General features: G+C 44.6%; 1 protein-coding gene across 8 annotated transcripts in view; it reads left to right on the top strand.

The window, feature by feature from the left end:
* Nucleotides 1-26,611, top strand: part of LOC121574537 (nuclear receptor corepressor 1-like) — a 128,069-nt gene that overhangs the window by 65,315 nt on the left and 36,143 nt on the right. For 6 of the 8 annotated variants that reach the window (XM_045222631.1, XM_045222628.1, XM_045222627.1 and 3 more), the window contains exons 13-16: nt 6,465-6,519; nt 6,690-6,791; nt 20,790-20,920; nt 22,072-22,382. In XM_045222631.1, coding sequence (XP_045078566.1) covers nt 6,465-6,519; nt 6,690-6,791; nt 20,790-20,920; nt 22,072-22,382 — 599 coding nt within the window. The other 2 variants (XM_045222630.1, XM_045222629.1) reach the window with 2 other exon arrangements.

Raw genomic sequence — 26,611 nt, 5'->3', positions numbered from 1 at the left:
TCCTGTTGTCTCTCCTTGAGTTTCTTACTGAACGCATCAGCCTTGGTTTTAGCAGAGTTTAGCTTCTGTTGAGCAGCTTTCAGTTCCTTCTCTCTCTCTGCCTCCGCATTCTTCATCTTGTTCTCCAACACCTTGTACTTCTCCTCTGCCTTCTTCTGGACCTCCTTACTACTGCGCAGGGTCTCCTCACACTCCTCGATGGTCCTGCGCAGCCTCTCCAGCTCCTCCTGTTGCTTAGGGAAGGAGCTCTGTTGGAGTTTAGCCTGGAGGATATCTAACTCTTCTGTCTTCATGTCTAACTGTTGCTTTAACAAACGATACCTCTCCGCGGTCCCCTTCAGACCAGACAGTTCTTTGTCCAGATTCTGTAGCTCCGTCTCTGTGTCGGTCTGGGCACCTGCCATCCCTATCAGAGCCCGGGCGGGAGTGAGTAATTCGGAGGATTGCACCGGAGCCTTCCCAGGATGAGTCTTGCCTCTCCGTTTCCGAGGTACTCGGGTTATCCTCTCCTGAGACTCTCTCCAGAGTGGGTAAAAGGCTGGGCAGTCTCGTCCAATTAGGACAGGGACGGGGAGGGAATCAACCACCCCCGCCGTCGTGTGTATGGTTCCCCGTGTGCTGGTCATTGTAAGTTCAGTAATGGGGTATTCTCTGGTGTCCCCATGGACACAGGAAACTGGGAGGACTTTCCCGGGGGTCAGACACGTTGGGCCCACCAAATCCTTACGCACCAGGGTGGCCCGGCTACCAGAATCCAGTAAGGCCTCCACATCATGGTGATTCACAGTTACCGGGCAGGTGGGGGGTCGATCTGGGCCGCCATCTACGACTCCCAAGAGCGAGGCAAAACGGTGTGTGGGTGCTGAGCTGGAGGACTCCGCAGTGGGCATAGGTTCATCGGCTGGTTTCCCACACTGCCAGGAGATATGTCCCATCTCCCCACACCGGTAACACTGTCGAGTTTCCCCCCTCCTGGTGTACTCTTCTTGGACCCGCCTGGTTTCTGGCTCCCCCTGGAGCCGGGATAAGTCCTGACGTGGCTGGGTTCGAGACCTTGGGGTCCTTTTGGACGGGTTCTTCCCATTTGTGGTGGGGCCGCACTCCTGGGGTCTTTTCGGGAAGCATTCAGCATCTCCGCTGTGGCCTGGTACTTTTCCACAGCTTCCACGGTCAGATCAGCCGTGGTCAAGGCCTGTTGACTGATGAACCGTTTTGCCTCATAAGGCAGGGCGCGTAGGTAACGATCCACCACAACGGCCTCCACCACCGCCGCTGCTGTATTCCTCTGCGGATCCAGCCATTTCCTTGCGATTCGGACAAGTTCATGCATCTGCGCCCGAGGAGGTTGGTCTGGTTGGAAGGTCCAGCTGTGAAAGCGCTGGGCCATACCAAACTTTGTGAGTCCATATCTGCTGAGGATCTCAGACTTCAGGGCATCATAGTCAGTAACCTGGTCAGGGCCCAGGTCCCGGACAGCATTCAGCGATTCCCCGGTTAGAAAGGGGGGCTAACAGACCAACCCACTGTGGCTTGGGCCAGGCTTCCCTAGTGGCCGTGGCCTCAAATGCATGCAGGTATGCCTCAATGTCATCGGTAGCTCCCATCTTAGATATAAAGTCACTTGCCTTTATTGGGCGGGTATTTTGGACAACCCTCTGTCTCTGCAACTGCAATTCCTCTGCCTTCAGAAGGTTGGCTTTCTTTTGCTCCTCCAAGAGAGCCACGTTTGCTTGCATCTGGGCTTGCTGGCCAGCAACAAGGGCTTTCAATATGTCCTCCATTTCAGTCGGGCGGGGAGCCTACGGCCAACTTGGAAAACTGGGTGATCAAACCTTCGGTATCCTCCTCTGACATGCACTATTAACGCTTGAGCGTGCCTGTATTCTCCACCATCTGTGACGTCACGAGAGGCTACACAGCTTTCAGCGGGATTGCTCAAGTAGTGCAAGGAGATCAGGTTCAACCAAAACAAGGATTTTATTAAAGGTCTTGGGAAACTAACGAAAGTATAACACAATTCTGTTCTCTGGTGGCTCTTAAGGGTTAACAGTTCAGGGATGTCTCTTCCACATCCAAAATCATAACTCTCCCTCGCTCAAATAACTTTTCCCCAGTCTTACTGTATTCCACGTTGCAGCTAGTGGCCAACCCAGCAAAACGTCCTTCCAAATGTCCCACACGTATTTCCACAGGTGCATATATCCAAAGGTGAGTATTTCCCAAAGGTAAGTATCTCCAAATCCTTATATTCCTCATGGAAGTGGACGTGCAGCACTCTTGTCCTCCAGAGAGCCCAGCTTGGAGACTGTGTCTCTTCCCTTCAACAAACCTTCAGCTCATCAGCTCCTGATTGGTTTCAGCTGCGTGGGAAGATTGGCCATAGAGGGTTGGAGTTCCCGACCATACCAGCAGATGGAGCCATAGCTGTCTGGGTTTGCAGCCATCTCAGGGGGATGTAACGTCCCTCCAGGACACAGCCTCTCGTGACATCACAATATCCACATCATTTTCCTTCCTCATGATGCCATCTATTTTGTGAATTGCACCAGTCCCTCCTGCAGCAAAGCACTCACACAGCATGATGCTGCCACCCCCGTGCTTCACGGTTGGGATGGTGTTCTTCGGCTTGCAAGCTTCCCTCTTTTTCCTACAGACATAACGATGGTCATTATGGGCAAACAGTTTTATTTTTGTTTCATCAGACCAGAGGACATTTCTCCAAAAAGTATGGTCTTTGTCCCCATGTGCAGTTGCAAACCGTAGTCTGGCTTTTTTATGGCGGTTTTGGAGCAGTGGCTTCTTCCTTTCTGAGCTGCCTTTCAGGTTATGTCGATATAGGACTTGTTTTACTGTGGATATAGATACTTTTGTACCTGTTTCCTCCAGCATCTTCACAAGGGCCTTTGCTGTTGTTCTGGGATTGATTTGCACTTTTCGCACCAAAGTACGTTCATCTCTAGGAGACAGAACGTGTCTCCTTCCTGAGCGGTATGACGGCTGCGTGGTCCCATGGTGTTTATACTTGGGTACTATTGTTTGTACAGATGAACGTGGTACCTTTAGGCATTTGGAAATTGCTCCCAAGGTTGAACCAGACTTTTGGAGGTCTACAATTCTTTTTCTGAGGTCTTGGCTGATTTCTTTAGATTGTCCCATGATGTCAAGCAAAGAGGCACTGAGTTTGAAGGTAGGCCTTGAAATACATCCACAGGTACTCCTCCAATTGACTGAAATGATGTCAATTAGCCTATCAGAAGCTTCTAAAGCCATGATATCATTTTCTGGAATTTTCCGAGCTGTTTAAAGGCACAGTCAACTTAGTGTATGTAAACTTCTGACCCACTGGAATTGTGATATAGTGAATTATAAGTGAAATAATCTGTCTGTAAACAATTGTTGGAAAAATTACTTGTGTCATGCACGAAGTAGATGTCCTAACTGACTTGCCAAAACTATAGTTTGTTAACAAGAAATGTGTGTAGTGGTTGAAAAACAAGTTTTAATGACTCCAACCTAAGTGTATGTAAACTTACGACTTCAACTGTAAGTATTCAGGCCCTTTATTCAGTACTTTGTCGAAGCACCTTTGGCAGCGATTACAGCCTTGAGTGTTCTTGGGTATGACGCTACGAGCTTGGCACACCTGTATTTGGGGAGTTTCTCCCATTCTTCTCTGCAGATCCGCTCAAGCTCTGTCAGGTTGGATGGGAAGCATCGCTGCACAGATATTTTCAGGTCTCTCCAGAGAAATTCGATCGGGTTAAAGTCTGGGCTCTGGCTGGGCCACTCAAGGACATTCAGAGAATTGTACCGAAGCCACTCCTGCGTTGTCTTGGCTGTGTGCTTAGGGTCGTTGAACATTCGCCCCAGTCTGAGGTCCTGAGCGCTCTGGAGCAGGTTTTCATCAAGGATCTCTCTGTACTTTGCTCCTTTCATCTTTCCCTCGATCCTGACTAGTCTCCCAGTCCCTGCCGCTAAAAACATCCCCACAGCATGATGCTGCCACAACCATGCTTCACCGTAGGGATGGTGCCAGGTTTCCTCCAGACGTGACGCTTGGCATTCAGGCCAAAGAGTTCAATCTAGGTTTCATCAGACCAGAGAGTCTTGTTTCTCATAATCTGAGATTCTTTAGGTGCCTTCTGGCAAACTTCAAGCGGGCTGTCATGTGTTTTTTACTGAGGCTTCTGTCTGGCCACTCTACTATAAAGGCCTGATTGGTGGAGTGCTGCACAGATGGTTGTCCTTCTGGAAGGTTCTCCCATCTCCACAACGAAACTCTGGAGCTCTGTCAGAGTGACCATTGGGTTTTTGGTCACCTCCCTGACCAAAGCCCTTCTCCCCCGATTGTTCAGTTTGGCCAGGCGGCCAGCTCTAGGAACAGTCTTGGTTGTTCCAAGCTTCTTCCATTTAAGAATGATGGAGGCCACTGTCTTCTTGGGGACCTTCAATGCTGCAGAAATGTTTTGGTACCCTTTCCAAGATCTACGGACAATTCATTCGACCTCATGGCTTGGTTTTTGCTCTGACATGCACTGTCAACTGTGGGACCTTATATAGACAGTTGTGTGCCTTTCCAAATCATGTCCAATCAGTTGAATTTACCACAGGTGGACTCCAATCAAGTTGTAGAAACATCTCAAGGATGATCAATGGAAACAGGATGCACCTGAGCTCAATTTCGAGTCTCATAGCAAAGGGTCTGAATAGTTATGTAAATAAGGTATTTCTGTTTTGTATTTTTAATACATTTGCAAACATTTCTAAAAACCTGTTTTCGCTTGTCATTATGGGGTATTGTGTGTAGATTGATGAGGAAAAACATTTATTTATAGGCCTTTATATCAATCTTGTACAGGATTATCTATTTTGGATGCAATTTTAATGGAATTGATGGAGAGAGAAAAAGACTGCTAGAGAGTGCTCGCTAGTGCACTGATTTAAAGCAACGATATAGGTGTTTTAAAACTCTGCAGCTGCAATTAATAAATAAATACAAATCTTTACAATTAAACAATTATGTGACCCCCGAAGCCAGATGGAGATGTGTAAATTAGACGTGCATTCTGTCTTTATTTTACTTTAGCATAGGCTATTCTGCAGCAAATGTAGGTCTACCTGTCGCAATAAAACAAAAATCACCATGTTGAGATGATAGGTGTACAGTGAGGGGAAAAAAGTATTTGATCCCCTGCTGATTTTGTACGTTTGCCCACTGACAAAGAAATGATCAGTCTATAATTTTAATGGTAGGTTTATTTGAACAGTGAGAGACAGAATAACAACAACAAAATCCAGAAAAACAAATGTCAAAAATGTTATAAATTGATTTGCATTTTAATGAGGGAAATAAGTATTTGACCCCCTCTCAATCAGAAAGATTTCTGGCTCCCAGGTGTCTTTTATACAGGTATCGAGCTGAGATTAGGAGCACACTCTTAAAGGGAGTGCTCCTAATCTCAGTTTGTTATCTGTATAAAAGACACCTGTCCACAGAAGCAATCAATCAATCAAACTCTCCACCATGACCAAGACCAAAGAGCTCTCCAAGGATGTCAGGGACAAGATTGTAGACCTACACAAGGCTGGAATGGGCTACAAGACCATCGCCAAGCAGCTTGGTGAGAAGGTGACAACAGTTGGTGCGATTATTCGCAAATGGAAGAAACACAAAATAACTGTCAATCTCCCTCGGCCTGGGGCTCCATGCAAGATCTCACCTCGTGGAGTTGCAATGATCATGAGAACGGTAAGGAATCAGCCCAGAACTACACGGGAGGATCTTGTCAATGATCTCAAGGCAGCTGGGACCATAGTCACCAAGAAAACAATTGGTAACACACTACGCCGTGAAGGACTGAAATCCTGCAGCGCCCGCAAGGTCCCCCTGCTCAAGAAAGCACATATACAGGCCCGTCTGAAGTTTGCCAATGAACATCTGAATGATTCAGAGTAGAACTGGGTGAAAGTGTTGTGGTCAGATGAGACCAAAATCGAGCTCTTTGGCATCAACTCAACTCGCCGTGTTTGGAGGAGGAAGAATGCTGCCTATGACCCCAAGATCCACAGATACTTCTCTGACCTCTTGACTAGTGCTTTGTGGAAAAGGGAAATTCAAAACATATTAGTCCCTCATAATGATTTTCATTTTGTTTCCCACCACAAATCAGGTTCACTTGGAATTCTAGAATGTAAAATGTATTAAATGCCTGCCGAGTATGGAAAAGCGTTTAGCGACTGTAGGCTGCAAAAAAAAATTATGGAGCTCAGTGGCATCCTTAGTCAACATTGTATTCTTTGACTTTGCAGAAGCTCTTTGGCTATGATTTTGAGAGGCGATACATTTCTTTAGCAACATTCCTCGGCTGTATACCTAAACAAGTGGCTGGGCTGCCATTTTATTTTTTGAATCCCAGAATGTAGCTTTAACCGTGACTGTTTTCTCTTCTGTATTTTTCTCACAGGTTTGTTCAGCACCCAAAGAATTTTGGCCTCATTGCTTCCTATCTAGAGAGAAAGGTGAGCTACAGTGGATTTAATTCATTCTCTGATGTTTTTACTCTGTACTATCCTCTACTTTCCCCCAAACCCAAAAGCACATGGTTTGTATTTGTTATGTTGTCTGTTGTTAATTAAAAATGTAATGGGTGCATATGTCCCCCTGTCTGTCATACCCTCTCTCTCTGCAGTGTGTGTCCGATTGTGTCCTGTACTACTACTTGACCAAGAAGAACCAGAACTACAAGACACTGGTGAGACGCAACTACGGGAGACGGCGAGGGAGAAACCAGGTGAGTTCTAGAAAGCATCTTCGCTAGGGAATGACTCTAAATGTATTTGTGTGTTCATGAATGGGCTTTGGAAATACACAGAAAGGCTGTCTGGGTGGGATTTAACCAATGAATAATGCTTGGCATGTCAGAGGGGAAGACCCTTTTTGTTTTCGCTCTATATATCATGTTAATGATTTAGCGTTTGTTTATCATCCACGCCACGGTTTGTGTTGGGCTTTGGAGCAGGAGGCCCTCTAGTGTACAAACCTTATCTTGGCTTGTAATATTCAACCTCTTCCTCCGTCCCCCCCTCTTTAGCCCACAGTGCCTCCCCATCTCCTCCCTCCCTCTTTCCTCCCTCCCTCTTTCCTCCCTCCCTCTCTCTGTGTAACAGACTAGCAGTAGAACCACAGGGGTTTGTGAGATTTGGGAGCTGAGTGAGCGGAGGCTCTTGATGTGCTATCTGGGTAAATAAGAAGCATAGCTGGCTGGGACTGATTTATCCAAGGGCTGGGGAGCAGCAGATGTTCCCAGGAATCTGTTCTATCTGGTTGCCATAGTCGGGAGACTCCGTGTTGCTTTCCAGGGCCTGACGGAAGAGCGAGAGAGGGAGGGAGGGAAAAAAGGGAAGTCATACTCCCTCTCTCTCTGAACTCACCCAGTTATCCTCTATTCTTCAACTTCCTTCTAACTGCTGAAATATGTTGATGCACAGCAGTAGGCTCTTTTTGTCTTACTTTTTATTTTTCTGGGGGCTTAAGGTAATTTACTCATTTGGTTATGGTGAGAAACTTTTCAGAACCGTTTCTTTCTGCTGAAGGAGTGAGAGAGTTGCTTTTACATTGGGTGAGTTGCAGACTTCACACAAGAAGGTTATCTGTTGCCATGGAGCTCTGCTTACCAGCGGAGTGCCCGTGCTGTTTTACACCAGATGTGTTTCATATTGTTTCCCTCTAATCACAAGTACACTGGAGGAGTTTTAATCAAGTAGGTTTTGCACATTTTGTAATTGGTTTGGTAATCGCCTGGTTCGGTGGTATTGTGCTCCCACATTCAAATTCATCAAGGCTCACTGCCTGGAGGGAAGAAAAAAATTAAGCCGTAGTTGGAGGCTGCAGTTGAGTATTTTCCATTGGATTTGAGCAGTAGCCTGAATGTGGTTTAGCGTTACATAAGTGTGGTAGTGGTATACCCTAGGGCTGCTGTTGACACAGGCAGCCAGCCTTCACCCTGGGGCTGTTCCAGCCTCTCAGAGGTGAACAGAGGCCAGGCGAGTGTAGGGCAGGCTGGGGCATGGCAGCCTAGGGCAAAGGAGGGCACACAGGGGCATTACTCCTAGATAAGATTGTGTGTGTGTGTGAGAGGGACTAGTGTGTATTGTGTCTCAGGACAGAACACCAATACTGCTTTCACATAGGGTTTACGGTATTTTGCCTGTAAAAGCAATTGGGCAATGTTTACATGACCCGCTTACAAACAGGCCCATTTTTTACCACATTCTTGCATGCATACAACTTTTATACCTCCCATGTGCATGCCGGTGACGAGTGGTAGTATTGGTGTGCAGATGTGGGTGGGCATCTATGTTTTATAAATCCATTGAATATACATCATCAAAAATAAATTTGTTTAGGCAGGTCCGAAGAAACAAACATTGTAAGACTAATACAATTTATTTTCAAGTCAATAGAATGCCATATTTTAATTATGTTAGGTCCAAATGAATGAAAATCAATAGTTAATTTAAACAGACAAGACACACCTGCCCCGATCACAGTCAACACACACATATTTTGTAGTAAGAATATAATGGAATATAACAGAATAATTACAAATAATATTTTTCCCACACAACTTGTCACTGGAACATGTGGAACTGCTGTCTTATAAAAAAGTGATATCTTGAAACAGAGCCCAAGCCCATGCTTTTTTAATCCACATTTCATCTCTTTCCTACCCTCACTCCACTTTGTTAGGGACCAGGCATAGGGTCTTACATTGAGAGTATCTTCATCATGATACCGATAGGAAATAAAAGCACTGCTATTTTCAAAAGCATGTGAGTCTCGTGTTCATATTTTTACATTTACGCCATTTAGCAGACGCTCTTATCCAGAGAGACTTACAGTGAGTGCATACATTTAATAAACATTTTTCTCCGTACTGGTTCCCTGTCGGGATCGAACCCACAACCCTGGCGTTGTAGGCGCCATGCTCTACTAACTGAGACTCACAACCTCTGCGGGCTTTTGGAATGATTTATTTCAGCTTTTATTTATTTCATCATATTCCCAGTGGGTCAGAAGTTTACATACACTCAATTAGTATTTGGTATTATTGCCTTTAAATTGTTTAACTTGGGTCAAACGTTTCGGGTAGCCTTCCACAAGCTTCCCACAATAAGTTGGGTGAATTTTGGCCCATTCCTCCTGACAGAGCTGGTGTAACTGAGTCAGGTTTGTAGGCCTCCTTGCTCGCATACGCTTTTTCAGTTCTGCCCACACATTTTCTATCGGATTGAGGTCAGCGCTTTGTGATGGCCACTCCAATACCTTGACTTTGTTGGCCTTAAGCCATTTTGCCACAACTTTGGAAGTATGCTTGGGGTCATTGTCCATTTGGAAGACCCATTTGCGACCAAGCTTTAACTTCCTGACTGATGTCTTGAGATGTTGCTTCAATATATCCACATAATTTTCCTTCCTCATGATGCCATCTATTTTGTGAAGTGCACCAGTCCCTCCTGCAGCAAAGCACCCCCACAGCATGATGCTGCCACCCCCATGCTTCACGGTTGGGATGGTGTTCTTCGGCTTGCAAGCACCCCCTTTTTCCTCCAAACATAACAATGGTCATAATGGCCAAACAGTTCTATTTTTGTTTCATCAGACCAGAGGACATTTCTCCAAAAAGTAAGATCTTTGTACCCATGTGCAGTTGCAAACCGTAGTCTGGCTTTTTTATGGTGGTTTTGGAGCAGTGGCTTCTTCCTTGCTGAGCGGCCTTTCAGGTTATGTCGATATAGGACTCGTTTTACTGTGGATATAGATACTTCTGTACCTGATTCCTCCAGCATCTTCACAAGGTCCTTTGCTGTTGTTCTGGGATTGATTTGCCCTTTTCACACCAAAGTACATTCATCTCTAGGAGACAGAACGCGTCTCCTTCCTGAGCGGTATGACGGCTGCATGGTCCCATGGTGTTTATACTTGCGTACTATTGTTTGTACAGATGAACGTGGTACCTTCAGGCGTTTGGAAATTGCTCCCAAGGATGAACCAGACTTGGGGAGGTCTACAATATTTCTTCTGAGGTCTTGGCTGATTTCTTTTGATTTTCCCATGATGTCAAGCAAAGAGGCACTGAGTTTGAAGGTAGGCCTTGAAATACATCCACAGGTACACCTCCAATTGACTCAAAGGATGTCAATTAGCCTATCAGAAGCTTCTAAAGCCATGACATAATTTTCTGGAATTTTCCAAGCTGTTTAAAGGCAGTCAACTTAGTGTATGTAAACTTCTGACCCTTTGGAATTGTGAAACAGTGAATTATAAGTAAAATAATCTATCTGTAAACAATTGTTGGAAAAATTACTTGTCATGCACAAAGTAGATGTCCTAACCGACTTGCCAAAACTATAGTTTGTTAACAAGAAATTTGTGGAGTGGTTGAAAAATTAGTTTTAATGACTCCAACCTAAGTGTATGTAAACTTCCAACTTCAACTGTATGTGATCAAGCTAAATAATAGGCCTAAACTTGATTTGGGCTACATTTTTGCATGCTAAATGTTTCTGATCAGTGATAGATGAGCAAACGAATAGATGAGCTATACCACCTCCACTTATTTGCCCAGCCAGAAACCAATTAACCAAATAGCCTATTCAGATGGAGATTCAGTGAAACAAAATCAATTGATTGAGACGAGTCAGGGAATTCACAGGCTTTTGGTCAGGAGTAGGCCTAGGCTACTAAGCGACTGTGAGTGAAGAGCAAAATAATCCACTTGTTAAACTACATAACATGCTGTCAAATGTTCTAATGAATGAGCCAACTAGAGGGCGGCAGGTAGCTTAGTGGGTAAGAGCGTTGTGCCAGTAACCGAAAGGTCGCTGGTTCTAATCCCCGAGCCGACTAGGTGAAAAATCTGTCGATGTGCCCTTAAGCAAGGCACTTAACCCTAATTGCTCCTGTAAGTCGCTCTGGATAAGAGCGTCTGCTAAATGACTAAAATGTAAAATGTAAAATGTATCATGAGGAGCACTCACCTCAACTTAGCTAACATTTCCAAGCCTACTTGTAGCCTAACCAATGTACAAACAGAGATTCAGTGAAAACAAAAATCTGACATTGATTGATTTATGAAGATGAGTCCCCACACTTGTCTCAAAGCAGCGTGTTGGCACTGTCCCAGTCAAAGTGGTGCTGAAATTATAATGTAGTTGACCACACACGGGTAGGCTATTGCTTCAAATTTATTACAATGGTTGGATGACTTTGGGAGTTTCAGTAAGCAACAATTTGATATACAGTGGGGAGAACAAGTATTTGATACACTGCCGATTTTGCAGGTTTTCCTACTTACAAAGCATGTAGAGGTCTGTAATTTTTATCATAGGTACACTTCAACTGTGAGAGACGGAATCTAAAACAAAAATCCAGAAAATCACTTTGTATGATTTTTAAGTAATTAATTTGCATTTTATTGCATGACATAAGTATTTGATACAACAGAAAAGCAGAACTTAATATTTGGTACAGAAACCTTTGTTTGCAATTACAGAGATCATACGTTTCCTGTAGGTCTTGACCAGGTTTGCACACACTGCAGCAGGGATTTTGGCCCACTCCTCCATACAGACCTTGTCCAGATCCTTCAGGTTTCGGGGCTGTCGCTGGGCAATACGGACTTTCAGCTCCCTCCAAAGATTTTCTATTGGGTTCAGGTCTGGAGACTGGCTAGGCTACTCCAGGACCTTGAGATGCTTCTTACGGAGCCACTCCTTAGTTGCCCTGGCTGTGTGTTTCGGGCCGTTGTCATGTGATTTTCTGGATTTTTGTGTTAGATTCCATCTCTCACAGTTGAAGTGTACCTATGATAAAAATTACAGACCTCTACATGCTTTGTAAGTAGGAAAACCTGCAAAATCGGCAGTGTATCAAATACCCCACTGTATGCCTTCAATCGCATTAGCATTAGCATTTTCGTTATTCAGTAATATTTATTCCCACAGTAATTCTTTATGGATCCATCCAGTTGTGATTAAGAAAAAATTGCATGCTTAGTGGCGCGCTATGCAAAGAGATGGGAGAAGTGACATGCCTCGCAAAGTTTAGAACTGGCAGGAGGATGGTTAACTGGCGCTGCCTAGCAACCATCAGGAGTCTAAGAGCACAGTGCGTGCCAATGCCGCCTCAGCATTATGATTCATACTAAGCCGTAGGCAGAGGTTTACCGAAATAATTACTAGGTCGTTAGGCGGAAACAAAGGTTTTGGCTTTGATACCGGCAATACCTTTCAGATATAAGGAAAAGGCGGAAAAAATGTTGTGAATTGTTGTACGCTGAACGCTGTGTCTATGCCTTTTGGATGCCGAGTGAGTCGATGATCGATCATCACCATGACTCATCACCACCTGTGACTGATTTTTCTGACTAACATTTAACCTTGTTATGAAATCCCCAGCATAGATCTAACAGCTGATTACATCATTCATTCCCTATCAGCTCGTGTGGTGTCTGAGCTCTCCTCTCTCCAATGGCTGTGTACCAGGAGGATAGACTGCCTCGGCTTTCCCTATGGGGCTTTTCTACCTCATCAATGCCTCTGGCCCTTCCTCTGGCCCCTGTATGTGCAACTCATTGATGCATTTGGCTCTGGCCCTGTATGTACAGAACATTCTGTCTATGTATGGATTATGGCCCCAGCCAACCAAACACATAGATCTGGTCATGGAAGCGCAGAGCACCAAAAGGGAGGGGGACCACATCAGAGACGTCATAATCGGTTGATCTAGCGGTAGTGCTGCCTGCCGCCTCCAGACCAAATATCGCCCACCACCTGGAGAACAGGGTTTGATTCACCAGTCCACCTCTTCTCATCTTCTCCCTCTCAGACATAACACAGGGATGCAAACACGTCACTTTTCGGCGAAATTCACAGTTTTGAACTTAAAATAGAGTCTGATGAAAAGTGTTCAGACGCAGAATGCATCACCCATTGAGCTATAAAAGATAGGCGCGAACAGATCCTCTCCGTGTGATCACTACCTTCTCTCTCTCAATTAATGACTGAGCGCAGAATGCTAAGTGTCCTACAAATAGAATATCAAATAGAGTTCAGAGTGTGATGTCAGATGTGTCTTATTGGATGAAGCATTCTGATATCATGTGTGACAGCTGTGAGCATCCAGCCGCATCCCCAACCAGCCATTAGCCTACTCAGCTGCTTCTCTCCGTCTGTTCTTTCTGCACATCTCCATCAGGTTTTAAATGTTATTTAGCCGTGATGCTGAGCTGGGGTGTGCAGGCAGTGATGGGGTTTCTGTTGTTACATTTGTTCAATTATTGGAGCGGCTCGCAGCGCGAGCTAAGTGGATACCTATCTTTTCATTTCACCGGTAAGAACAAGCAAGGCCAGTCTGACTAGCCTTCACTGTCAAGCAGCCTCTGAGTGCCCCTGGCATAGAGGAAAAACAGAGCACAGTGAAAACCACTCAAAGGTTATGCCCCATATTACCGGAGCTACCTTCTCCCCTTTCTACTGTGATTTGGCACACATTTTATATAATTTTATAAACCATGTCATGGGCCGTTTTATACTACTCATGGCCACAAGTTGTTGGTTTGATAACAGAGAGAGAGAGAGGGGGAAAGAGGGCTATGTGTGTCAAGTTGTTTCATATAGGCCTAGTGTGTTTTAACTCTTACTGCCACAATGAAAATGCAGATCATTATGCATTTATATTCCTTACTACAGTCCTTCTTTCCAATCACAGGTAGGCCTTTGGATATGAGCAAATCAGCTATTTTCTGCAGTAGCCTGTTCTATTGTACAGTACATGTATTGTATTGAGTAGAGGTGTGACTATCAGGGACAGGTTTTTGTGCAGAACGTATAGAAAAGGGAAACAGGCGTCCTGGGAGGGGCGTGGCAAACTCTGTTGTATCACGATACTACTCGGTATGGTAAAACGTCGTTAGTAAAATGTTGACAATCCCACTCAGTTTACACAGAAATTGTTGGCGTGGCGCAGTTGTATTAACGGTATCTTAATAGCTATAGGACGTTACTTCACATTTCATAAGTGACATCGTGCTCCTTTCACTAGTGTGTTTCCCACTTCCTGGTGACCTTCATCAGTCTTACCTTGCCTGGCAGGGTAACAGAGTACAACTACAGGGTGGAACCCCGAATGGACTTCCCTACTTCTGAACCACTGTAGATGGTTAGAATCGTGTGTGTGTGTGTTTATGAAGTTCTCCTACTTGATCAAAGAATAAACCAGTGTGTTTGTGTGTCAAGTCAGTGGACATTCCTGCTGCTACTACTTGAGAGCTCATTGAAGGATTGTCTGGCTTCTGACAACTTCAATAAATAGTTGGAGGAAGCGACTGTGTTACTATATTTCAGTCTATGCAAGCAGCAGCCTCCACTAACCCTGGATCATCTGATATGTATTTGAACAACAACAGAGAAGGCTCTGTTTGTCTGGGAGCCAGGAGGACAGATCACAAGTTTGGCTTTGGGGTCACTGGAGGCAAGATGTGTCCACTGTCCAGCAGCCCTCAGCATAATCAGTCCAATAATCACAACTGTTAGCCTAGCTCTGCCAGAGCACAGAGCCACTATGACCTTATATGCAAATGCATTTAGCCAGTCATTTATTCTGTAATAGGGCTTTATATAACGTCGGTGTGAACTTTGTGTTACAGGGCACAATGTGTTTGAATGCATCATTGATTATTGACAGGCCATCTTCGTAAATAATAATTAGTTCTTAACGGACTTGCCTGTTTAAATAAAGTTGGATAAAGTAAACATCCAGTCATGTATTACGGTATGCATTTAAACTGCCCATTGACAGTGAAGTGAAAATGCCAAGGCCTCATCATTGGGTGGAAAGCAGCTCAGCCTGCCCAGGCCGGACGTTATGCTGATCCAAACAAGCCGTTGGCTGGAGCTTTTGTAAATTCTCTGAAATTCCCCAGAGACTGTGTGTAGTGTGACTTGCGAGAGAGGGAGAGAGTGAGTGAGAGCGCAAGAGCAATGGAAAAAGAGTGAGAGAGAGAGAAAAGGAGAAAGAGGAAAAAACACTGACAGTCTGCACTGGGGGCTGGCTAGCCAGCTTGTATAAGCTCTCATTTTTGCTAAAGTTTTCCCCCTCTTTCCGTTTCCTTTTTATTTTTCTTGCCCGGTCGGTGAGCGAGAGAGACAACCAACCCCCCCAGTAAAAGCAGAGTGGTACGCCCCAGTGATATGACAGGCCCAAAAAACTTGCTATGCTGCTGCGAGTGCCAATCAAAGAGAAGCGCTCAGCAGGGATTACCTTGAGTAACCCCCCATAGATTAGAGTGTGCATGTGAGATGGGCGATTTTTCAGGCGGCTTAAACGGCCTGATGACATGCTTTCCTGGAATATGTGCGGCAGTACCGGGGCCAGGCAGCCCTTCTAAGGAGCTCTGCTTTGGTGCTGCTGTCCTGCTGTATCTGTACCGCTGCTATGGAGGTACCACTACCGCTACCGGGGGTCCGGCCAAACTCACACCCGCTACGCCTATAGGCTGTGGCTTGCTCAGGGGCAACAGGGTTCTTATGACAGACAAATGAGCTTGCAGGTATGTCGCTGCTGACTTTGAAACTAGTACTGTGGTGTGTTGTCTGTCTCTCTCTCTCTCTCTCTCTCTCTCTCCTCGTGCTCTTTTGCTCTCCCTCCCGCTCTCTTTCAGTTGCTTGGACAGCCACAGTTGCTTGCATTTAACCTTACTTATAACGCACATTTAAAGTTACAACAGGGAACACTGTGTGGATTTCAGTACAGTTCCAGTTTTTTCTGTACTGTTGCACAATCATGGCTGCAGTGCACGGTGCCTGGTTTTTGCTGTTGTTGATGATATACGGTAGGTTAGTTGCTTGCACAAATGTGCTCGCTGCCTACAAATAGAGTTGGAGAAGAACTTCAGCAGCCCCTGTTAGAGGTTGTGTGAGTCATTTTCTCCCTTTCTATCATTCCTCATGTTCAGGACTGACCCAGTAACCAGAGCACTGGGACTGCATGCTTTTCCCCTCTTTAGTTAACTCTATCTCTAGTCAAGACTCAATAACATTTTAAAGTGGTAGTGTGACGATTCCTTTTTATTGAAATCTCTTATTTTCATAGTAGACAATATGGATGTAGAATGGATCTGTTTTTGAAATAGTAGTAGCTCATAGTTATTGCGTTAAAAGTAATTGCCATCCAATTGTACATTGGAGAAAAGCATACAAAAAAAGTATCCACATTACACTTGTATTTCCAAAATGGCTGTCTCGCCACCAGACCTGTTGTGTGTCTCTCTCCTTGGCTGCCTGCATGGCCATGCGGCATGTTGAAATGGCTGTGCGGCTTCTGACTGGAATGGCTGTTATTTCATGAGGTGGCAGAGGCTGCTGACCTTCTCCTCCAGCCACGTCCTCCAGGGCCAAAGGGTTCGTGTGCGTGTGTGTGTGTGTCATGGAGTCGTAAAGGTGACCTAGACAGGAGTTCAGTTCAACGAGCTGGAACCAAATCCCTGTGAAGTTTACATGGAAATTACTACCCTCAATAAAAGCCATACGGATGTTACTCTCTCGTCTACAGCAAGTGGCAGGCTTTTACACTCACTCACACAGATGTCAGGAGAAGAAGTGGAGAAATATACATTGCAGACAGTTGAAAATGTTAATTTCAGGGAAATCAGTCAGTGCTATTCCCACGTCTGTCTTTAACACTACTCTCAATAATGCTTCCTTTTGTTGTACATGCTATGGCAAGAAGAAGTGGTTTCTCTCCCTTGTTTTTTTCTTCATCTTAATCGCTTGGCAGCAGTCAAGCAGATCCCATTAGCTTTGGATACTGATGCGAAGAGAGCCAAGCCTTGCCCTCAACCTAAATGTCCAGGTGCCTACTTGGCACAGTGAACTGGATCCTGGATCATGGCATGCAGGTTAAGAGTGAATGAGCCACTGTTTTTGAGTCAGACCTAGGTTCAAATACTATTCTTTCAGATACTTTGAGCATTTGCTCTAGCCTGCCAGGAGTGCCAGATGGGTGGGTTTTGCAGTTTTGGGACTATTCTCTTTGTCCATTAAACCATGCAAGCTCAATAAAGCACTGATAAAGTATTATACATTATTTCAAATAGTATTTAAACCCAGGTCTGGAGTGCAGTGCAGGACAGACATTCTAGTAAAATGTCTAATTGGATTAGCCTATTGGCTCATAGGATTGTAAAAGGTCAAACCAAACTGAATTGTAGTTAAGTGGGTTAGATGGCTAGCTGTAGATAGTAGTCAAGTATTTTTTCTCTTGGCGAAGAAACCAAATCAGACTGAATTGTAGATGGAGAGTGTTTTCTGAAAGGGTTATTCTGTTTCCCCCCATTGAAGTCAAGGTCATACCAAACTAAATTATAGGCAGACGATTTTATAGCTAGCGGTAGATAGTAAGTAGTTGGGTGTTTTTGAACAGTCTATTCTATTTTATTTTAGTGTTACTTTTTACCCCTTTTTCTCCCCAATTTCGTGATATCCAATTGGTAGTTACAGTCTTGTCCCATCGCTGCAACTCCCGTACGGATTCGGGAGAGTCGAAGGTCGAGAGCCATGCATCCTCCGAAACACAACCTCGCCAAGCCGCACTGCTTCTTGACACACTGCTTGCTTAACCCGGAAGCCAGCCGCACCAATGTGTCGGAGGAAACACCGTACTGCTGGCGACCGTAGTCAGCGTGCATGCACCCGGCCCGCCACAAGGAGTCGCTAGAGCGCGATGGGACAAGGACATGCCAGCCGGCCAAACCCTCCCCTAACCCGGACAACGCTGGGCCATTTGTGCGCCGCCTCATGGGTCTCCCGGTCGCGGCCGGCTGCGACACAGCCAGGGATCGAACACGGATCTGTTGTGACGCCTTAGACCACTGAGCCACTCGGGAGATCCCTGTTCCCTTTTCTTATTGCAGTTTGTTGATAACAGTGACTGTGTGTGTGTGTGTGATCCCTCTGATGCCCCATTAAAAACTCCAGGGTAGGAAAAGGCTTGGGGTTCAGTCATTTTAACTCAAGCAGCGCTAGTGAATCAGCTAAAACAGAGCAAGGGAGAGAGGGGGGGGGGGGACTGAAAATATTCAAAAAGCTAAAAATCTAAAAACATGGCAAACCACAGGGCTCCATTGAGTTTTGGAGAACATCTGTAGTGTGGAAGGCAGCACTGGAAGCACTTGAGCAGAATGGGGAGAGAAGGCAGGAATGCCATTGTGGTGCGCAGACGGCCTCCAAAACAAATGCAGGACTATTATAGGAATAACTGTAATAGTGAACTGAAACGTTTTAAATAGAGTGAAACAGGGAGGTAGCCTATAACCTGAATTTTTCTTGTTGCAAATGTGTTTTGTTTTGCTGAACACAACCCACGTCTACTTGGCCAAGTGGTCTCTATATTATGTTCTGTCTGTAGAGGGAGCCCACCCCCCAATGTCCATCTTCATGCAGTCAAACTCATCCTTTTCTTGTCCCTCTTTTTTTTAAATGCTCTCTCTCTTTCCTTCCTTCCTTTTCTTTTCTCTGACTCATTCCTTCTCTCCTCTGCTCACCATTGGGTACCAGCATGGGATGTTTGGTTTGGCATAGCCAGACTTGTTCCAGCACAGCACTTTCGTGGATCAGGCAGAGGGGGAGGGAGTCGGTGGTATCCCTTGCCAGTAATGATGATAAAGAATGTTGCTCTATTCTCAATCACTCTGCTGGACTTGCTTCTGACCCAGATCTGCGTCTGACCCAGGAGTTCTATTATCTAGTATCTACTGTTGTTAGTGAATGCATCGAAAAGGATTACCACTTAATTTGTATGCTTATGTTTTATGAACATTCACTATGTGAAATATACACACACACACACTGAGTATACAAAACATTAAGAACATCTGCTCTTTCAGTACAGTTCCCTTATTGATGTCACTTGTTAAATCCACTTCAATAAGTGTAGATGAAGAGGAGGAGACAGGTTAAAGAGGGATTTTTAAGCCTTGAGACAATTGAGACATGGGTTCTGTATGTGTGCCATTCAGAGGGTGAATGGGCAAGACGTGTGCCTTTTGAACGAGGTATGGTAGTAGGTGCCACCCAAAGGACATCCAGCCAACTGTGGGAAGCATTGGAGTCATCATGGGCCAGCATCCCTGTGGAACGCTTTTGCCCCGACGAATTGAGACTGTTGTGAGGGCAAAGTTTGGTATAGTATAAACAGAAATACAACATTAAGATCCTTCTCATCGGTGCATCATCAGTTCATCAGTGTTGACTTTTGTAGCCAAAAGTTATATTGATTGGTGTCTGCAAAAGAAAAGCTTGGTTTGTACAGTATCTGCATTCATGCTGTAGGCTAATGTGATTACTAATTATCATGGGCAATCGTAATGACTTGAATGATTGAGTACATGAACTCTGCTTTCTCTTAGTCGGGTCGTGTTGGGGTGGTTGTGGGTTCAGGACCCGGACACCCTCTCACTCACCCCATCTATTTCACTGTAATTCTCTTCATTTAGTCATCATGTGAGGCTTTTGATATTCTACACAGGCTGACTTCGGGGGGAACAATGGCTTGTATTGTACTTATTTTGTTTGTGTGTGTGTCATGATCCTATGGACACTCTCTTCATGTGAAGATCATCAAAGGAGGTCATAGTCATAATCTTATCTACACTGGGTGCATGACCAGGCTGTTAAACTCCACTCCACTTTCCCTCTGTCTGGTTCCCTTTCTTCTCTTATCTGGTTAGCTAGCTTTGAGGAAATTGGACTGCCCTGATGGCGGGGGAATAACCCTAGGGCAGTTAGGCTTATCACATTATGACATTGTACTGTTGTTCACTTAGTGGGGCAGTCCGTCTGCTCTCTCTTTTAGTCTGAAGAATTAAGCAGCAGACCACTCCTGCATCTTTCACAGTGAACCTTTAGCATCTTTCACAGTGAACCTTTAGCATCTTTCACAGTGAACCTTTAGCATCTTTCACAGTGAACCTTTAGCATCTTTCACAGTGAACCTTTAGCATCTTTCACAGTGAACCTTTAGCATCTTTCACAGTGAACCTTTAGCATCTTTCACAGTGAACCTTTAGCGTCTTTTACAGTGGTCCTGTAGCACTCTTCTGTATGCATGAGGGGTCAGACAGTGTGAGGCTGGGCATTTGCTGCAACAGTAAATGTAGGTGGATGGACAGATGGACTTAACTGTTGTGTGATTTGTAGCTTACCTTGGCTGGAGAGTGCATTAATAGGCCATGAAATAGACCATAGGTCGCTCTAAGGTTGATGTTGTGATTTATAGGACAGTCAGTGTATTGCTTTGATATTTTCTTGTCAGTGTCTGTTATTTTTCCTTCTGAATCCTTCGTTTCCTAAAGGGTATTTATTATTCTAGCACACCACTATTGTGTTGTTGTTGCCTTAAAGGGATGTGGGTCATGGCGTGCAGTTTTAGCTGTGTGCCTCATTAGCCCCACTCAGTCAGTCACTAAATAGGAATTCAAACACGGCCAGACTTTCAAAACGACATGAATGAGCAGTGGGCTGCCTTGAGGTTTTGTTGTAAACTTTCTGGCTCAGGTTGAACTCCAAGTGAGGTGCTATGCGTCATGATGAGTTTGCTCTCTGTCTGACATCATGAGAGTTGAGAGAATCTCCCTATATGATAACTCAACTCAAGAGTTGGCAGGTATATGTTTACCAATTTAAAATAAAGTCAGCTAAAATGTGTATATCCTTGTGCTGTTTTTTTCTAGCAAATAACACGACCCTCACAAGAAGAAAAGTCAGACGACAAAATCGAAGAGGAGAAATCGGAGAAGTCAGAGAAAAAAGAGGACGAGCAGAATAAGGAAGAGGAAGAGAAAGATGAAAAGGAGGACTCCAGGTGAGTTTTGAATAGCGTGTGTGTGTGTGTGTGTGTGTGTGTGTGTGTGTGTGTGTGCATATACACTTGCGTATACACGTGCACATGGGTTTCCCACAGGTACTGCTGTTAGAGCCCTAGCTAGAGTCAGCCTTGGTCCTGACCCCCCTCTGACACTTTTAGGGAGAATCTGTACCTCTCAGTAAATTGTAGCTTTCAGTTGAGGCAACAGAACTTCTGGAGCCTTGTCGCAGGGATCAGCATCCCTCTTAGATGTGTTGTAAATCAAGCCAGAGCGAGACTGAGCCAGAGAGTGAGAGACTGAGAGAAAGCGAGAGGGAGCGAACCACTGCCGTTCTCTGGCGTGATGGCCAGGCTGACCATAACACCCACTGACTGAATGCTGTAGTTTAAAAAACCCAGGCAGAATGGTATTTGAAATGCTCCCTCAAGGGCTAAATGGAAATCAGACCTTGTCTACTGACTCTGCTCTTCAGGGAAGGAAGGTACTCCTCCCTCTCAGACCTGGCCTATGTTTACTTCTTGCTTACAAACACTCTCTGGCTCTTTCTCAATTCATCTTTCCTTGATTACTCGTGTCCCGCTCTCCCTTGGACGTTCTCCTCCAATGAATTTTGAGATGGAGAAAGGATGTGAGGAATCAAGGAATTGCGAATTGAGAAAGAGCTGACTCTGAGAGGGGAGGAGAGGAGAGCGTGGCGGCCATCTTGGCCCCATAACTCTAAGCCAGTAGCCAGATGACTTCCTGCCTGTTTACCCATCTGGATCCGTGGGCAGCAGTTAGTCATGACTCATGTGTCCTAACCAACCATCAAATGAGAAACGCAAGTGCCTGTAAAACAAACCTGCTAATGAAAATTGACTTTTAAATCCAGTTGATGGGACTCTGCAAATGGCTTTTTCCTAAGCATTCATCTGTGCAAAACAATAGGCTTGTACAGTTTATGAAAATGTTCATTGGGTAGGAGTTAAATAGAATATAAATCAAATGAATGTCAAAATGTACCAAAAAATGTATAACAGTACTGTCATTCATGCTTTTAAACTGCAGAATCCCCTTGACCCACAATGTTAATGATGTGTTATTGATGCTATGCTACCAGCCATGCTATGTTGAGGTTAAACCTTTTGCCCCCATCTCCCCCATTCAGGGACATCGGCAAAGACAAAGACAAGTGTGACGGTGGGGAGGACGAGGACGGAAAGGAGCAGAACACGCCGCGCGGCAGAAAGACCGCCAACAGCCAGGGCCGGCGCAAGGGAAGGATCACCACGCGCTCCATGGCCAACGAGGCTGCCTCCGTGGCGGCCGAGGAACCACTGCCGCCGGCCTCCGCCCCTGAGCCTGCCCTGCCTCCAGAGCCTCCTCAGCCCCCCAAACCTGAGCCTACTACACAGAAGGCAGTGAGAGAGCCCACCAAATCTGCACCAGGTGGACCCCCCATGGACCATAACAAAGGAGGTAAGCACCTCAGCCATTCAACACTGTTTTATTTTTATTTTTATCCCCTCTAATTATATATACAGTTGAAGTCGGAAGTTTACATACATTTAGGTTTGAGTCATTAAAACTCGTTTTTCAACCACTCCACACATTTCTTGTTAACAAACTAGTTTTGGCAAGTAGGGCGGCAGGTAGCTTAGTGGGTAAGAGCGTTGTGCCAGTAACCGAAAGGTCGCTGGTTCTAATCCCCGAGCCGACTAGGTGAAAAATCTGTCAATGTGCCCTTAAGCAAGGCACTTAACCCTAATTGCTCCTGTAAGTCGCTCTGGATAAGAGCGTCTGCTAAATGACTAAAATGTCAATATAAAATGTAAGTCGGTTAGGACATCTACTTTGTGCATGTCACAAGTAATTTTTCCAACAATGGTTTACAGACAGATTATTTCACTTATAATACACTGTATCACAATTCCAGTGGGTCAGAAGTTTACATACACTAAGTTGACTGTGCCTTTAAACAGCTTGGAAAATTCCAGAAAATGATATCATGGCTTTAGAAGCTTCTGATAGGCTAATTGACATCATTTGAGTCATTTGGAGGTGTACCTGTGGATGTATTTCCAGGCCTACCTTCAAACTCAGTGCCTCTTTGCTTGACATCATGGGAACATTAAAAGAAGAAGAAAAAAAAACCTCCAAGTCTGGTTCATCCTTGGGAGCAATTTCCAAACGCCTGAAGGTACCATGTTCATCTGTACAAACAATAGTACGCAAGTATAAACACCATTGGACCACGAAGCCGTCATAGCGCTCAGGAAGGAGACGCGTTCTGTCTCCTAGAGATGAACGTACTTTGGTGCGAAATGTGCAAATCAATCCCAGAACAACAGCAAAGGACCTTGTGAAGATGCTGGAGGAAACAGGTACAAAAGTATCTACAGTGAGGGAAAAAATTATTTGATCCCCTGCTGATTTTGTACGTTTGCCCACTGACAAAGAAATGATCAGTCTATAATTTTAATGGTAGGTTTATTTGAACAGTGAGAGACAGAATAACAACAAAAAAATCCAGAAAACGCATGTCAAAAATGTTATAAATTGATTTGCATTTTAATGAGGGAAATAAGTATTTGACCCCTCTGCAAAACATGACTTAATACTTGGTGGCAAAACACTTGTTGGCAATCACAGAGGTCAGATGTTTCTTGTAGTTGGCCACCAGGTTTGCACACATCTCAGGAGGGATTTTGTCCCACTCCTCTTTGCAGATCTTCTCCAAGTCATTAAGGTTTTGAGGCTGATGTTTGGCAACTCGAACCTTCAGCTCCCTCCACAGATTTTCTATGGGATTAAGGTCTGGAGACTGGCTAGGCCACTCCAGGACCTTAATGTGCTTCTTCTTGAGCCACTCCTTTGTTGCCTTGGCCGTGTGTTTTGGGTCATTGTCATGCTGGAATACCCATCCACGACCCATTTTCAATGCCCTGGCTGAGGGAAGGAGGTTCTCACCCAAGATTTGACGGTACATGGCCCCGTCCATCGTCCCTTTGATGCGGTGAAGTTGTCCTGTCTCCTTAGCAGAAAAACACCCCCAAAGCATAATGTTTCCACCTCCATGTTTGACGGTGGGGATGGTGTTCTTGGGGTCATAGGCCGCATTCCTCCTCCTCCAAACACAGCGAGTTGAGTTGATGCCAAAGAGCTCCATTTTGGTCTCATCTGACCACAACACTTTCACCCAGTTCTCCTCTGAATCATTCAGATGTTCATTGGCAAACTTCAGACGGGCATGTATATGTGCTTTCTTGAGCAGGGGACCTTGCGGGCACTGCAAGATTTCAGTCCTTCACGGCGTAGTGTGTTACCAATTGTTTTCTTGGTGACTATGGTCCCAGCTGCCTTGAGATCATTGACAAGATCCTCCCGTGTAGTTCTGGGCTGATTCCTCACCGTTCTCATGATCATTGCAACTCCATGAGGTGAGATCTTGCATGGAGCCCCAGGTTGAGGGAGATTGACAGTTCTTTTGTGTTTCTTCCATTTGCGAATAATCGCACCAACTGTTGTCACCTTCTCACCAACCTGCTTGGCGATGGTCTTGTAGCCCATTCCAGCCTTGTGTAGGTCTACAATCTTGTCCCTGACATCCTTGGAGAGCTCTTTGGTCTTGGCCATGGTGGAGAGTTTGGAATCTGATTGATTGATTGCTTCTGTGGACAGGTGTCTTTTATACAGGTAACAAACTGAGATTAGGAGCACTCCCTTTAAGAGTGTGCTCCTAATCTCAACTCGTTACCTGTATAAAAGACACCTGGGAGCCAGAAATCTTTCTGATTGAGAGGGAGTCAAATACGTATTTCCCTCATTAAAATGCAAATCAATTTATAACATTTTTAACATGCGTTTTTCTGGATTTTTGTTTTGTTTTTCTGTCTCTCACTGTTCAAATAAACCTACCATTAAAATTATAGACTGATAATTTTTTTGTCAGTGGGCAAACGTACAAAATCAGCAGGGGATCAAATACTTTTTTTCCCTCACTGTATATCCACAGTAAAACGAGTCCTATATCGATATAACCTGAAAGGCCGCTCAGCAAGGAAGAAGCCTCTGCTCCAAAACCGCCATAAAAAAGCCAGACTACGGTTTGCAACTGCACATGGGGACAAAGATCGTACTTTTTGGAGAAATGTCCTCTGGTCTGATGAAACAAAAATGGAACTGTTTGGCCATAATGACCATCGTTATGTTTGGAGGAAAAAGGAGGTAGCTTGCAAGCCGAAGAACACCATCCCAACCGTGAAGCACGGGGGTGGCAGCATCATGCTGTGGGGGTGCTTTGCTGCAGGAGGGACTGATGCACTTCACAAAATAGAAGGCATCATGAGGAAGGAAAATTATGTGGATATATTGAAGCAACATCTCAAGACATCAGTCAGGAAGTTAAAGCTTGGTCGCAAATGGGTCTTCCAAATGGACAATGACCCCAAGCATACTTCCAAAGTTGTGGAAAAATGGCTTAAGGACAACAAAGTCAAGGTACTGGAGTGGCGTCATAAAGCCCTGACCTCAATCCTATAGAACATTTGTGGGCAGAACTGAAAAAGCGTGTACGAGCAAGGAGGCCTACAAACCTGACTCAGTTACACAAGCTCTGTCAGGAGGAATGGGCCAACATTCACCCAACTTATTGTGGAAAGCTTGTGGAAGGCTACCTTAAATGTTTGACCCAAGTTAAACAATTTAAAGGCAATGCTACCAAATACTAATTGAGTGAATGTATGGGAATGTGATGAAAGAAATACACCATACTTATTTTCCACCATAATTTGCAAATAAATTCATTAAAAATCCTACAATGTGATTTTCTGGATTTTCTTTTCTCAATTTGTCTGTCATAGTTGACGTGTACCTATGATGAAAATTACAGGCCTCTCATCTTTTTAAGTGGGAGAACTTGCACAATTGGTGGCTGACTAAATACTTTTTTCCCCCACTGTATCATGAGGAAGTATATCATTTGTATCTATTATTTGTTATTTGCAAACTTTGCCATGAATTGAGCAGCAGCAGTACAGAACCATCGCTAGACAGGCACATTAGACGCCACATTCCTCACTCACTAGATGCACAATTAAAGGGTCAGATGCGTAATTAAAGGGGAATTGCAATCAATTATACATTTCTTAATTTCCTTTCAGCCCTAAAAAGAATTGTCTTCTGATGTGATTTAAGCACTGACATGGACTCAGAACATCCAATTTAATTGTTTCTCTATGAACAATTGTAGTTTTGATAGTGAAAAACTAAAATCTTATACCAGGAAAAATTAAACTGAGTACATAATTAGGGAAAATGTTACATCAAATTTTTGAAAGAATCTAAGATTGTATAGGGCCCCCTTTAGAGTTGCAGGGGTAGAGGAGAAGAGAAAAATTTTCCTATTTGAAAGCTAGAAAAAAAATTGTAGCTCGAGACGTTTCATTTTTTTCAAAGTAGCTCTCATGCTAGAAAAGGTTGGAGACCCCTGGTGTGGAGTGGGATGTGTGAACTGTGGCTTCATGGTTATGTTATGTGAGAGACCAACTGTTGTGTGTTTTTCCTGGAAAGGTCCTGAAATATAATAGCATAGTGAGGATGTCATTATAGGTCCCAGCTGTAGAAAAGGACGGCACAACTTGAGTGCCTAACAAGTCCCAAAGGTTAGGTATGTAGCCGGCTGGTATCCTAGCAGTTAAGAGCATTGA

This window comes from Coregonus clupeaformis, chromosome 9, assembly GCF_020615455.1.
Source record: "Coregonus clupeaformis isolate EN_2021a chromosome 9, ASM2061545v1, whole genome shotgun sequence".
Lineage (NCBI taxonomy): Eukaryota > Metazoa > Chordata > Actinopteri > Salmoniformes > Salmonidae > Coregonus > Coregonus clupeaformis.
This window is presented reverse-complemented; position numbering and strand designations above follow the sequence as displayed.